The sequence below is a fragment of the Leucoraja erinacea genome, unplaced genomic scaffold (genome assembly GCF_028641065.1).
Source record: "Leucoraja erinacea ecotype New England unplaced genomic scaffold, Leri_hhj_1 Leri_1170S, whole genome shotgun sequence".
Lineage (NCBI taxonomy): Eukaryota > Metazoa > Chordata > Chondrichthyes > Rajiformes > Rajidae > Leucoraja > Leucoraja erinaceus.
Window position 1 is genome coordinate 32987 of NW_026575419.1, and position 14486 is coordinate 47472.

The 14486-nt window shown below is 48.1% G+C and overlaps 1 protein-coding gene across 1 annotated transcript; it reads right to left on the bottom strand.

Annotated features, from left to right (window-relative positions):
* Positions 1-7771: 7771 nt before the first annotated feature.
* Positions 7772-14208, bottom strand: LOC129715436 (haptoglobin-like). Its single transcript, XM_055665326.1, has 3 exons — positions 14041-14208; positions 12921-12995; positions 7772-9099 (listed from the first exon to the last, which is right to left on the bottom strand). Exons 1-3 carry the CDS (start codon positions 14135-14137, stop codon positions 8360-8362), a joined length of 912 nt encoding a protein of 303 aa, XP_055521301.1. The 5' UTR covers positions 14138-14208; the 3' UTR covers positions 7772-8359.
* Positions 14209-14486: the final 278 nt, after the last annotated feature.

Here is a 14486-nt window from a genome sequence, read left to right on the forward strand (position 1 = left end):
TCAGATGAGCCGCGATCATATTGAGTCGAGAAACAGAGCGGAAGTGGCATTTTAGTCCGAGGCGATCCGTTGAACTAATTCCTCTACCTGTGGATAAAGGTCGCCAAGTATATCTTCAAATTGGGCACCAGAAACAGTGAGCGGCTCCTTGCATTTTAGGAATGCCTTGTTGAATGAAACGAATTGAAGGAAACCAGACATAGAAACATAGACAATATGTGCAGGAGTAGAGGCCATTCGGCCCTTCGAGCCTGCACCGCCATTCAATATGATCATGGCTGATCATCCAACTCAGTATCCCGTACCTGCCTTCTTTCCATACCCCTGATCCCTTTAGCCAAAAGAGCAACATCTAACTCCCTCTAAAGTAGCCAATGAACTGGCCTCAACTAGTTTCTGTGGCAGAGAATTCCACAGATTCACCACTCTTTGTGTGAAAAATGATTTTCTCATCTCGGTCCTAAAAGATTTCCCCCTTATCCTTAAACTGTGATCCCTTGTTCTGGACTTCCCCAACATCGGGAATAATCTTCCTGCATCTAGCCTGTCCAACCCCTTAAGAATTTTGTAAGTTTCTATAAGATCCCCCCTCAATCTTCTAAATTCTAGCAAGTACAAGCCGAGTCTATCCAGTCTTTCTTCATATGAAAGTCCTGCCCTCCCAGGAATCAGTCTGGTGAACCTTCTCTGTACTCCCTCTATGGCAAACAACATGAGGTGGACAGTTGGATGCGTCGGAGTTTATAACAATAACCTTTTTGCCGTTCCCAATTGCATCCTTCAGTATCGCCACAATTCCATGTCCTTGCAGTTTCAATCTATTCCCTGAATAAATCACATCCTGATGTCATCTGTTTTCGAATCATCTCCATTTATCATCTCTGTTGAAACGTTACGGTCCCGGTGGAGCCGGAGAATTGTATAAAAACTCTGGGAATATCCTGCTCCAGCATTTTGATTCTGGAATATTACCGGTCGCTCACGGCGACACTTCACTGGGCAGAAAAAATGTGGGAACATTTTATGAAATATTTGAGTGTGGAGAAAATCTTGTACGTGATCATTGCTGCCGTTGGAGTCCCTGATAAGTGAGCAGAACGTTTCAAGTTTTATAACTCCGTGTGTTAACCCACGAGCGCCCTGAAGAGGAAAATATTACAAAAAGTAATAAACACTGCCCAGTCCATCATCGGCTCTGACCTTCCTTCCATCGAGGGGATTTATCGCAGTCGCTGCCTCAAAAAGGCTGGCAGTATCATCAAAGACCCACACCATCCTCGCCACACACTCATCTCCCTGCTACCTTCAGGTAGAAGGTACAGGAGCCTGGAGACTGCAACGTCCAGGTTCAGGAATACAGCCATCAGACTATTAAACCTGGCTCGGACAAAACTCTGATTATTAATAACCCATTATCTGTTATTTGCACTTTATCAGTTTATTTATTCATGTGTGTATATATTTATATTATGGTATATGGACACACTGATCTGTAAAGTAGTTAATGCCTACTATGTTCTGTGTGCTGAAGCAAAGCAAGAATGTCATTGTCCTATACAGGGACACATGACAATAAACTCACTTGAACTTGAGTTAACCGGTCTTGACCTGATTCGGCTCATGTTACAAGATTCACAACTGTTGATCGCTGTACAAGAATACGTGAAGTATATCAATGGGCTCAGTCAAATATATTTGAATAAACGATGTGATTTATTTCTGTATAGGGAAGAACTGCATATGCTGGTTTAAATCGAAGTTGGACACAAAGTGCTGGAGTGACTCAGCGGGTCAGGCAGCTTGGCTGGAAAGAATGACTTCAGACTTAGACTGAAGAAGGGTCTCGTCCCGAAACGTCCCACATTCCTTCTCTCCAGAGATGCTGCCTGACGCACTGGGTTACTCCAACGTTTTGTGTCCACCTGTGATTTTTCTTATTTTCGGACAGTCGAAACTAACGCTGTTTTACCTCACTGCCGGGACCTGTTGCTCATTTGTTCTGTGGGACCTCGCCTAGAGTTGGCCCTGTGCTCTGGACAGGCAGCTCTCCGGGCCGGTGTGACTGGGAGTGTTCCACACTGTGAAACACACTGTGCCTGAGTTATTGATCAAGAATGAACATCCGATCCTTCGGATATTTCTCACTGTGTAGTCCGTCACAGTCGAATTCCACCCACCTGTTGGTCAAGAATTTGAGCGATCTTCTGGACAGGCGTAAGTTGTTACCGAACTGAACTCACCGTGTAAAGAACCCACTCTGCTGCCGGATTCTAAGTTGTCCCTGCCTTCCGTATGGAACCCTCCTCGGCCCCATCAGATGCCGAGTACCCAGAGCCCTGGTTAAACGCGGCCGGTCACGGTTAAGTCTGCGAAACCGGCACAATGAGCAGAGTTAACTTTAGAAAGGACCATACCGCCTACTGTAGCAGGTGGCTGCTCGTTTCCTCCCCGTCATTCTGACCCACCCGTTTCCATATCTCTTCTTCCCTGAAGCAGACAGGTCGGGCACAGTCGGAGCCGGGTCTCACATAGTGAAACATGGAAACATAGAAAATAGGTGCAGGAGTAGGCCATTCGGCCCTCCGAGCCTGCACCGCCATTCAATATGATCATGGCTGACCATCCAACTCAATATCCCATACCCGCCTTCTCTCCATACCCACTGATCCCTTTAGCCACAAGGGACACATCTAACTCCCTCTTAAATATAGCCAATGAACTGGCCTCAACTACCTTCTGTGGCAGAGAATTCCAGAGATTCACCACTCTCTGTATAAAAAAATATTTTCTCATCTTTGTCCTAAAAGAATTCCCCTTTATCCTTAAACTGTAACCCCTTGTTCTGGACTTCCCCAACATCGGGAATAATCTTCCTGCATCTAGCCTGTCCAACCCCTTAAGAATTGTGTACGTTTCTATGAGATCCCCCCTCAATCTTCTAAATTCTAGGGATTTGATATATCTGGACTTCCAGAGGCTTTCGACAAGGTCCCACATAAAAGATTAGTATACAAACTTAAAGCACACGGCATTGGGGGGTCAGTATTGATGTGGATAGAGAATTGGCTGGCAGACAGGAAGCAAAGTGTAGGAGTTAACGGGTCCTTCTCACAATGGCAGGCAGTGACTAGTGTGGTACAGCAAGGCTCAGTGCTGGGACCCCAGCTCTTTACAATATATTTTAATGATTTGGACTAGGGACTTGAATGCAACATTTCCAAGTTTGCGGATGACACGAAGCTGGGGCGCAGTGTTAGCTGTGAGGAGGATGCTAGGAGGCTGCAATATGACTTGGATAGGCTCGTTGAGTGGGCAAATGCATGACAGATGCAGTATAATGTGGATAAATGTAAGGTTATCCACTTTTTGTGGCAACACAGGAAAGTAGACTGTTATCTGAATGGTGGCCGATTAGGAAAATGGGAGATGCAACGAGACCTGGGTGTCAGGGTACACAAGTCATTGAAAGTAGGCATGCAGGTGCAGCAGGCATTGAAGAAAGCGAATGGTATGTTACCATTCATAGCAAAACGATTTGAGTATAGGAGCAGGGAGATTCTACTGTAGTTGCACAGGGTCTTGGTGAGACCACACCTGGAGTATTGCGTACAGTTTTGGTCTCCTAATCTGACGAAGAACATTCTTGCCATAGAGGGAGTACAGAGAACGTTCACCAGACTGATTCCTGGGATGTCAGGGCTTTCATAGGAAGACAGACTGGATAGACTCGGCTTGTACTCGCTAGAATTTGGAAGATTGAGGGGAGGATCTTATAGAAACTTACACAATTCGTAAGAGGTTGGACAGGCTAGATACAGGATGATTGTTCCCGATGTTGGGGAAGTCCAGAACAAGTGGTCACAGTTTAAGGAGAAAGGGGAAATCTTTTAGGACTGAGATGAGAAAAAAAATGTTTGCACAGTGGTGAATCGCTGGAATTCTCTGCCACAGAATGTAGTTGAGCCCAGTTCATTTGCTATATTTAAGAGTGAGTTAGAAGTGGCCCTTGTGGCTAAAGGGATATGGAGAGAAAGCAAGTAATGGATAAAGAGTTGGATGATCAGCCATGATCATATTGAATGGCGGTGCAGGCTCGAAGGGCCACATGACCTACTCCTGCACCTATTTTCCATGTTTCTATGTGTCCTTTGAGAAGCGGGATCCAAAGTATTTGTTCAACTCGTCTGCCATTTCCTTCCCCCCGATAATAAATCCACCTGTTTCAGTTTTCAATGGACCAACTTTGGGCTTAACTATTTTTTTTCCTCTTCACATACTTAAAGAAGCTTTATATTAAAGAAGTAACCCCCATTCATATTCTTGGCAAGCTCACCTTCGTACGTCATCTTATCTCTACGTGTTGCACTTTTTGTTATCTTCTGCTTATCTTGAAAAGTCTCCCAATCCTCTGGCTTCCCGATCATCTTCGGAATATTATACTTCTGTTTATATTAGACAACCCTTGACTTCCTTTGTCAGCCACGGTCGCTGCTTACTCCCCAAGGAATCTGTCTTCCTCTTTGGAAAGAACCGACTGCACCTTTTGTATTACTCCCAGAAACATACTGGACTACAGAGGAGATTTACTAGAATAGAAACATAGAAACATAGAAAATAGGTGCAGGAGTAGAGGCCATCCGGCCTTTCGAGCCTGCACCGTCATTCAATATGATCATGTCTGATCATCCAACTCAGTATCCCGTACCTGCCTTCTCTCCATACCCCCTGATCCCCTTTAGCCACAAGGGCCACATCTAACTCCCTCTTAAATATACCCAATTAACTGGCCTCAACTACCTTCTGTGGCGGTGACTACCAGAGATTGACCACTCTCTGAGTAAAAAATGTTTTTCTCATTCGGTCCTAAAGGATTTCCCCATTATCCTTAAACTGTGAACCCTTGTCCTGCACTTCCCCAACATCGGGAACAATCTTCCTGCATCTAGCCTGTCCAACCCCTTAAGAATTTTGTAAGTTTCTATAAGATCCCCGCTCAATCTCCTAAATTCTAGCGAGTACAAGCCGAGTCTATTCAGTCTTTCTTCATATGAAAGTCCTGACATCCCAGGAATCAGTCTGGTGAACCTTCTCTGTACTCCCTCTATGGCAAGAATGTCTTTCCTCAGATTTGGAGACCAAAACTGTACACAATACTCCAGGTGTGGTCTCACCAAGACCCTGTACAACTGCAGTAGAACCTCCCTGCTCCCATACTCAAATCCTTTTGCTGTGAATGCTAACATACCATTCGCTTTCTTCACTGCCTGCTGCACCTGCATGCCTACTTTTAATGACTGGTGTACCATGCCACCCAGGTCTCGTTGCATCTCCCCTTTTCCTAATCGGTCACCATTTAGATAATAGTCTACTTCCTGTTTTTGCAACCAAAGTGGATAACCCTGCAACTGAAACCCAGAATGTTGCCTCGGTTTCAGCAACTAAGTTACAGAGAAAGTTTGTACAAGTTATGTCTTTATTCTTTGGAGCGCAGAAGGTTAAGGGGGGACTTGATAAAGGTCTTTAAAATGATGAGACGGATAGACGAAATTGACATGGATAAGCTTTTTCCATTGAGAGTAGGGAAGATTCAAACTAGAGGACATGATTTGAGAATTAAGGGACAGAAGTTTAGGGGTAACATGAGGGCAAACTTCTTTACTCAGAGAATGGTGGCTGTGTGGCATGGGCTTCCAGTGGACGTGGTGGAGGCATGTTCGATTTTATCATTTAAAAATGAATTGGATAGGCATATGGGCGGGAAAGGAATGGAGGGTTATGGTCTGATTGCATGTAGATGGGACGAGGGGGAAATAAGTGTTCGCACGGATTTGAAGGGCCGAGGTGGCCTGTTTCGGTGCTGTAATTGTTGTATTGTTATATGGTTATGTTTATAGCAGCATAAGACATGGGTACAAAGGATCACCTCGCCCCGATCTGGGCCAATCTGACCACATCTCCTTATTGACCACTTATCAATACGGACAAACCAGATGCTATACCACATTCACGTGTGGCCTGAGGGAACTTCTGGGAATTAACCGAACTGACAGGGATTTGTTTGAGGGTGAGTACGTTGACATATATTCTTCCACCGTACTATTTTACATGAAACGCTGTGTAGACACGGCCGCTAAGAATAAACGCATCCGTATCCCACCCTCCCCGCCAGAGACCCGGTTTTATCCTGCATCTGGGTGCTGTCAGTTGGAGTTTGCACGTTCTAATCGTGAGCCGCGTGGGTTCTTTCAGGGTGCTCCGTTCCCCCCCCCCCCCCCCCCCCCCCCCCCCCCCTCACTCCAAATAAGGGCGCGTTTGTAGATTAATTGGTTTCGGTAACATTGTAAATTCTCCCTAGTATGTGCAGAACAGTGTTAGTGTGCAGGGATGCCGTAGGGCCTATTTCTGCGCTGTTTCTCGGAACTGAACATACACACCGTGAACGGTGACACAATCACTCTCTCTCTCTCTCTCCCTCATTGATACACTCCATCTCTCCCTTTTTCTCTCTATCTATCTATCTACCTCTCTCTCTCCACCTCTCTATCGCTCTCCGTCTCTCTTTTTTATTTGTCTCTGTCTCTCTCCCTCTCTCTCTCTCTCCACCCCTCTCTCTCTGTCTCTCTCTCCTCCCCCTCCCCCCTCTCTCTCTCTCTCTCTCTCTCTCTCTCTCCCTCTCTCTCTCTCTCTCTCCCTCTCTCTCTCTCTCTCTCCCCTCTCTCTCTCTCTCTCTCTCCCGCTCTCTCTCTCTCTCTCTCTCTCTCTCTCTCTCTCTCTCTCTCTCTCTCTCTCATCTCTCTCTCTCTCTCTCTCTCTCTCTCTCTCTCTCCTCCTCTCTCTCTCTCTCTCTCTCTCTCCTCTCTCTCTCTCTCTCTCTCTCTCTCTCTCTCCCTCTCTCCACTCTCTCCCACACTCTCTCTCCTCTCTCTTCCTTCCCTCTTTCCGCTCTCTTTCTCTCTATCTAGCTATCCCTTTTCTTCGCCCCTTCTATCTATCTATATCTGACACACTCCATGTCACACCAAGTGTTTCTTAAATATTGTGGCAGTTCTGCCTCTACTACAGCTTGTTCAATCGACCCACCAGGCTATGTGTGGAAAAATTGTCCACCAGGTTCCGATAATATCTGTTGCCCCCTCACCTGAAGCCTATGCTCCTGCTTGTTTATTCGCCTACCCTGGGGGTAATATACTCTACTCACCTTATCTATGCTCCCTCCTGATTGTGTACACCTGTATAAGACCATCCCCATCCTCCTGCGCTGCAAGGAAGTGAGTCCTAGCCTGCCCAACCTCTCCCTATATCTCATGCTCCTCGAGTCCTGTACCTTTTCGCGCTCAACGCCATCCTTCCTACAGTAGGGCGACCAAACCAGAACACACATCTCTGAGTACGGCCTCGCTAATGTTTTAGGGTTTTTTTTTGTATTGCTCTATAGATGTAGTGCGAAAACAGACCCTTCGGCCCACCGAGTACACGCTGGCCCGTTCACACTAGTTCTACATCATTCCACTGTCTCGTCCACTCACATCTACGCACATGCGCACTAAGATTGAAACGTCATCCGCACCGTCCCGTCACACACACACTTTCCCGGGTGTTAGATACGCACATGCGCGCTAAGAGTGAAACGTCATGCGCACCGTCCCGTCACACACACACTTTCCCGGGTGTTAGATACGCACATGCGCGCTAAGAGTGAAACGTCATCCGCACCGTCCAGTCACACATTCCCATCGGGAGCCAGAAACAGACACAAGGACACACATGGAAATAAATTCTCATCTACTTTTATTAAGTGTTTGGGAATGGGTTGGGGGATTGACAAGGATTTTTGTCTTTCCGTTCCCTCCCTTCAACCCCATCCCTCCTCCTTCCACCTCTCATTGTTCACTCGCCCTCCGATCTCTCCTCGACTCCCTCCTTACATCAGACGTCGGTGGAGGCCAAGTAAATGTAGATGTTTATTGCAAAGATATATCGATTGTTGATAAGTACGGGTGGCGGGGAGAAGGGTGGAGAATGGGTGCAGAGGAAAAGACAAATCCGCCATGATGGAAACGAGGAGAAGAATTGAGTGGCAGAATGGCCTAATTCTGCTCCGAGAAGTTACAAACTCATGAACGTAGGTAAGTGGGACTTGGGCAGATTGATAGGGATATACAGACCAAACGTGTGCGGGTGGGACTAGCGTAGATGGGATATCTTAGCTGATGTGGGCATGTTGGGTGGAAAGGCCTATTTCCGCGGGGTGTGACTCGATGACTCTATCTACCCATCGCTCCGTGTGCCAAGCCAAGCCAAGCCAAACCAAGACAACCCAAGCCAAGATAACCCAACCCAAACGAACCCAAACCTAACTTCAATGCAACTTCTGCAACTGTTGATACAACGGTTCGAAGGCGAAAAGGTCCAGAAAGACCTCCAGGTCTCCATCGCAAGCTTTGGACGTCGACAGGAGACCTGCAGCATAGCTTGTTCCGTTGGCTCGAATCTCTAAGGCCAAGCCGTCGTCATGGTCCTCGAGCCTGATGGAGGAGTCGCGCGCTCTAGTGCAGAAGAGTCCCGTGAAATCTGGCTCGTTCTGGGGGTAGTTCTCCTTCAGGCAGGTCATACAAGCCTCCTTATCCTCAACTGATTGGACCGTGAGGTAGACATGATCCCCAGGTTTGTCGTGGTGACCTACATCCCAGCCAGCGGCTATCCCAGAAGCTCCAGGAGATACCAGATCCTCGTGAGGGACAGCGATGGGCACGATATAGTTTCCATAGTGGACTTTCTCAACGAGATGGACTATCGTGAATTTGTTCTTGGCTTCGTAAATGATGTTGCTTACATTGTAGGCATGGGCTTTCTCCATATCATGGCGGCAACGCACTCCAAGGTAGACCTTCATCCCCTGGATCATCTCGTTCGTGATTTGCTGCTCCCCAAAGATCTCGAGGCTTGTCAGCACCGTGTGGTCAAAGACGAGGAAGCCATTGTGAATGGAATGATCAGGTAGCACGATGAGGGCGCTCCAGGGAGATGCCCCTTTGGGGACCAGGGGGGAGACGGGAGGGTGGGCGGGGTCGAGGACCACCAGGGGTTCCCCCGCTTTGACTGTGGGGAGGGAGGGTAAGAGAGAGAGGGAGAGGCAGAGCGAGGCAGGTGGAGGGAGAGACAATGAGAGAAATAGAATGAGAGAAAGAGAGGAGAGCGAGGGAGATAGGTTGTGTGTGTGAGAGAGAGGGGGAAAGGGAGAGAGGGAGAGAGGGAGAGAGGGAGAGAGAGAGAGAGAGGGGGAGAGAGGGAACGAGGGAGAGAGGGAGAGAGGTACAGAGAGGTGGGGTTGGGCGGAGGGAAACAGAAGAAAATGAAATAGGAAGGGAAAGAGAGAGAGATAAAATGGAGAGAGGGAGGGAAGGGGAGGGTAGAGATGGAGGGAGGGGTGGGAGAACAAGAGATATCGTTATTCAGGTGCAATAAAGGACATTCGTGCCCTCCATACGATTCCCAGCCGACTGTTATCCCTCTGTACCCTAATTTCCCCTGGATCGCGACAGATAAACTCCCTATCCTAGAGTCACAAAAACACGCCCTTCTACCCAACTTGCCCAGCGACCAACATGACCCATCTGCAACTAATTCCACCTGCCCGCCAGTTGGTCCATATCATTCTAAACCTGCCCTATCCATGTACCTGTCCAGGTGCCGCTTGAACATGGCTTTTTAAGCTGCCACAACGACCTGATCCGACAGCCACATGACCATGTTCGTTCCATACATACATCACCCTCTGTGTGGAACTGTTGCAATATTCCATCTGCCCCCTCTCACCTTTAAGCCAATGTTCCATAGCTCTGGATTCCTCTACTCTGAGAAGGAGGCTCTAATCGATCTAGTCCTCTCATGATTTTGTTCACCTGTATAAGATCACCCGTCATAGTATTGTGTCCGAATGAATAATACCCAAGCATGCACCACCTTCTGTAATTCAGACAACGAGTCCTGGCAACATCATTTTAACCTTATTTGCACCTTATTCAACTTTGGTTTAGTTCAGCTATGTTCTGAGATGCAGCGCGGGAAACAGGCCCTTCGGCCCACTACGCCCACGCTTACCCGTTCACACGTTTAGTTTAGAGATACACCGTGGAAACAGGCCAAACGGCCCAACGAGCCTACGCTGGCCATCGATTATGCCCCTGTCCCACTTAGGACACCTGAACGGAAACGTCTGGAGTCTTTGCGCCCCACCCACGGTTTCCGTGCGGTTCCCGAAGGTTCTTGTCAGTCTCCCGACCTGCTTCCACTACCTGCAACCTCCGGCAACCACCTGCGACCTCCGGGAACCACACGGAAACCTTGGGTGGGGCGCAAAATCTTCAGAGGTTTCCGTTCAGGTTTCCTAAGTGGGACAGGGGCGTTACTCTCTCCGACTCACACTGGGGACAATTTATTATTGGGGACAAAGGAATGGCAGACGAGTTGAACATGTACTTTGGATCCGTCTTCACGAAGGAGGATACAAACAATCTCCCTGGTGTACGAGCCCCCAGAGGATCTCGGTGACGGAGAAACTGAAGAAACTTCACATTGGGCAGGTAATGGTGTTAGGCCGACTGATGGGACTGAAGGCTGATAAATCCCCAGGGCCTGATGGTCTGCATCCCAGGGTACTTAAGGAAGTGGCTCGATAAATCGTGGACGCATTGGTGATAATTTTCCAATGCTCTTTAGATTCAGAATCAGTTCCTGTGGATTGGAGGGTAGCTAATGTTATCCCACTTTTTAAGAAAGACTGGAGAGAGAAAACAGGGAATTATAGACCAGTTAGCCTGACAGCGTTGATGGGGAAGATTCTGGAGCCAATTATAAAAGATGAAATTGCGCCACATTTGGATAGCAGTAGCAAGGTCGATCCGAGTCAGCATGGATTTCCGAAGCGGAAATCATGCTTTATTAATCTTATGGGGATTTTTTTGTGGATGTAACTGGGAATATGGACATGGGAGAGCCAGGGGATGTAGTGTAGCTGGACTTTCAGAAGGCATTTGATTAAGGTCCCACACCGGAGATTAGTGGGCGAAATGAGAGCACATGGTATTGGGGGTAGGGTTTGATATGATAGGGAAGTGGTTGGCAGCCATGAATCACAGAGTATGGATTAACGGGCCCCTTTCACAAAGGCAGGCAGTGACGAGTGGGGTTACCGCAAGGCTCGGTGTTGGGACCGCAGCCATATACAATATATATTAGTGATTTAGATGAAGGGATTAAAAGTAACATGAGCAAATTTGCAGCTGACACGAAGCTGGGTGGCAGTGTGAACTGTGAGGAGGATGCTATGAGGATGCAGGGTGGACTTGGACAGGTTCGATGAGTGGGCAGATGCGCGGCAGATGCAGTTTAATGTGGATACATGTGGGCTGACATACTCTGGAATTTAGGATGGGAGGGGATATTCTTGAAACATATAAGATTATCAAGGGTTTGGACACGCTAGAGGCAGGAAACATGTTCCCGATGTGGGGGAAGTCCAAAACCAGGGGCCTCAGTTTAAGAATAAGGGGTGAGCCATTGAGAACGGAGAGGAGGAAATGCTTTTTCACGCAGAGACTGGTGAGTCTGTGGAATTGACTGCCTCAGAGGGCTGTGCAGGCCGGTTTTCCAGATGCTTTCAAGAGAGAGTCAGATGGAAGTCTTAAATATAGCGGAATCAAAAGATATGGGGAGAAGGCAGGAACGGGGTACTGATTGGGGGATGATCAGCCATGATCACATTGAATTACGGTGCTGGTTCGATGGACCGAATGTCCCATTCCTGCGCCTATTGTCTATTGACTAATTTACTTTTATACCAAGCCTACAGTTAACCTGCACGTCTTTTGAGTTTCGGGGAAAAACCGGAGAACCCGCAGAAAATCTCCTCAAGTCACTGGGAGAACGTACAAACTAAACACATAATGCACACGGAGCCAGGATCGAACCCTGGTATCTGACGCTGTCAGGCAGCAACGCTACCACTGCGCCATCCTTGACAACATATTTCCTGTAACATTTTACATGGTAAATGGTAGGGAATTGAAGAATGTAGGTGAACAGAGGGATCTGGGAATAACTGTGCACAGTTCCCTGAAAGTGGAATCTCATGTAGATAGGGTGGTAAAGAAAGCTTTTGGTGTGCTGGCCTTTATAAATCAGAGCATTGAGTATAGAAGTTGGGATGTAATGTTAAAATTGTACAAGGCATTGGGGAGGCCAATTCTGGAGTATGGTGTACAATTTTGGTCGCCTAATTATAGGAAGGAAGTCAACAAAATAGAGAGAGTACAGAGGAGATTTACTAGAATGTTGCCTGGGTTTCAGCAACTAAGTTACAGAGAAAGGTTGAACAAGTTAGGGCTTTATTCTTTGGAGCGCAGAAGGTTAAGGGGGGACTTGATAGAGGTTTTTAAAATGATGAGAGGGATAGACGGAGTTGACGTGGAAAAGCTTTTCCCACAGAAATTAGGGAAGATTCAAACAAGGGTACATGACTTGAGAATTAAGGGACTGAAGTTTAGGGGTAACATGAGGGGGGACTTCTTTACTCAGAGAGTGGTAGCTGTGTGGAATGAGCTTCCAGTGAAGGTGGTGGAGGCAGGTTCGTTTTTATCATTTAAAAATAAATTGGATAGTTATATAGATGGGAAGGGAATGGAGGGTTATGGTCTGAGCGCAGGTATATGGGACTAGGGGAGATTATGTGTTCGGCACGGACTAGAAGGATCGAGATGGCCTGTTTCCGTGCTGTAATTGTTATATGGTTATTATATGGTTATTGTGCCCGGAAATTAACCCTTTACTCGCCAACGTCTTATAGTACTGCAACCTCACCACCCAATTTCCCTACTCAAATATTATACTCTTCCAATATTATTTGATTGGGAAAATCTCACCTTCTTTACATGCTGTCAAATGATTTCCAAGTTGCGTGTTGTACCAGTGTCCATCGGCATCACAAGAGTAGTGTCCTGTAGAAAGATTACAGCCGTTATATGCCGTCCCTCCGGTTCGCTCTTGCCCGTTCGCTCTCCCCCCGCTCTCCCTCCCTCTCCATCCCGACATATTAGCCTCCCTCCGTCCGCCCCATCCTCCCGCCCCCACCTTCTCTCACCCCATCCCTTCCTCGTAGTCTCCCCACATTCCTCCCTCCCTCCCCCTCTCTCTCCCTCCCTTTATCCCCCTCCCTCTTTCTCCCTTTCTCCCCCCTCCCTCAGCCTCTCCCTTTACCCCCCCTCCACTGTGTGCGTGCGAGCGTGAGTGTGTGCGTGTGTGTGTGTGAGTGTGTGCGTGTGTGTGTGTGTGTGTGTCTGTGTCTGTGTGTGTGTGTGTGTGTGTGTGTGTGTGTGTGTGTGTGTGAGAGACAGATAGACAGACAGACAGACAGACAGACAGACAGACAGACAGACAGACAGACAGACAGACAGACAGACAGACAGACAGACAGACAGACAGACAGACAGACAGACAGACAGACAGACGACAGACAGTCAGACAGACAGAACAGACAGACAGACAGACAGACAGAAAGACAGACAGACAGACAGACAGACAGACAGACAGACAGACAGACAGACAGACAGACAGACAGACAAATACACAGAGAGAAGAAGTGCGCAAAGAGACGAGGAGGGGAGAGGGAAAGTGAGGTTGAAAGAGGGGAGAGAAGGAAGGGAAAAGAAAGAGAGCGGGCCGTTGGGAAAAGAGAGAATGGAAGATAAATAGTCGATGCACGGGAGGGGAATGGAGAAGAGACGAGAGGAGTGGGGAGGGATGAGGGAGACGAGGGGAGCGGAGAGAGACAGTTGCCAAGACGAAAGGAGAGGAGAGAGGGGAAGGGATGTGGAGGGGGGGGGGGTGGGTAGGGGGAGGGAGGGAAAGGGAAAGAGAGGAAATGAGAAGGAATGAGGGGGACGGGAGGAGAGGGGGGGGGGGGGGGGGAGGGAATGGGGTAATAGTCGATAGGGAGGGAAGTTGTAGTTGGACGGATGGGAGGGGAAGAGAAGGACTGCATACCGTCATCTGTGACGCTATTCTCCATATATCCATGGTCACATGTATATTTGATCACAGACAGGTAACTGTTATCGTTGTGTTCGGTCTTGTGCTCCATGTGGCCATGCGCGATCTTCTCTGGTTCGTTGCAATGCCCTATGTGGGATTTAAGGAGAGAGAGACCGAGGATAAAAGGTCAGTACGTGAGATACGGAGACCGGGTACCTTCCGTGAGATATGGAGACCGGGTACCTTGCGTGAGATATGGAGACCGGGTATCTTGCGTGAGATACGGAGACCGGGTACCTTGCGTGAGATACGGAGACCGGGTACCTTGCGTGAGATACGGAGACCGGGTACCTTGCGTGAGATACGGAGACCGGGTACCTTGCGTGAGATACGGAGACCGGGTACCTTGCGTGAGATACGGAGACCGGGTACCTTGCGTGAGATACGGAGACCGGGTA

Excerpts from the sequence above, each read along its gene's own strand:
- LOC129715436 (XM_055665326.1), bottom strand. The coding sequence starts at position 14,137 with ATGGAGCACAAGACCGAACACAACGATAACAGTTACCTGTCTGTGATC. Across the intron at positions 12,996-14,040 it reads GAATAGCGTCACAGATGACG|GACACTACTCTTGTGATGCC; the intron begins GTATGCAGTCCT and ends ATCTTTCTACAG. Across the intron at positions 9,100-12,920 it reads TTTGACAGCATGTAAAGAAG|TCAAAGCGGGGGAACCCCTG; the intron begins GTGAGATTTTCC and ends CCCTCCCCACAG.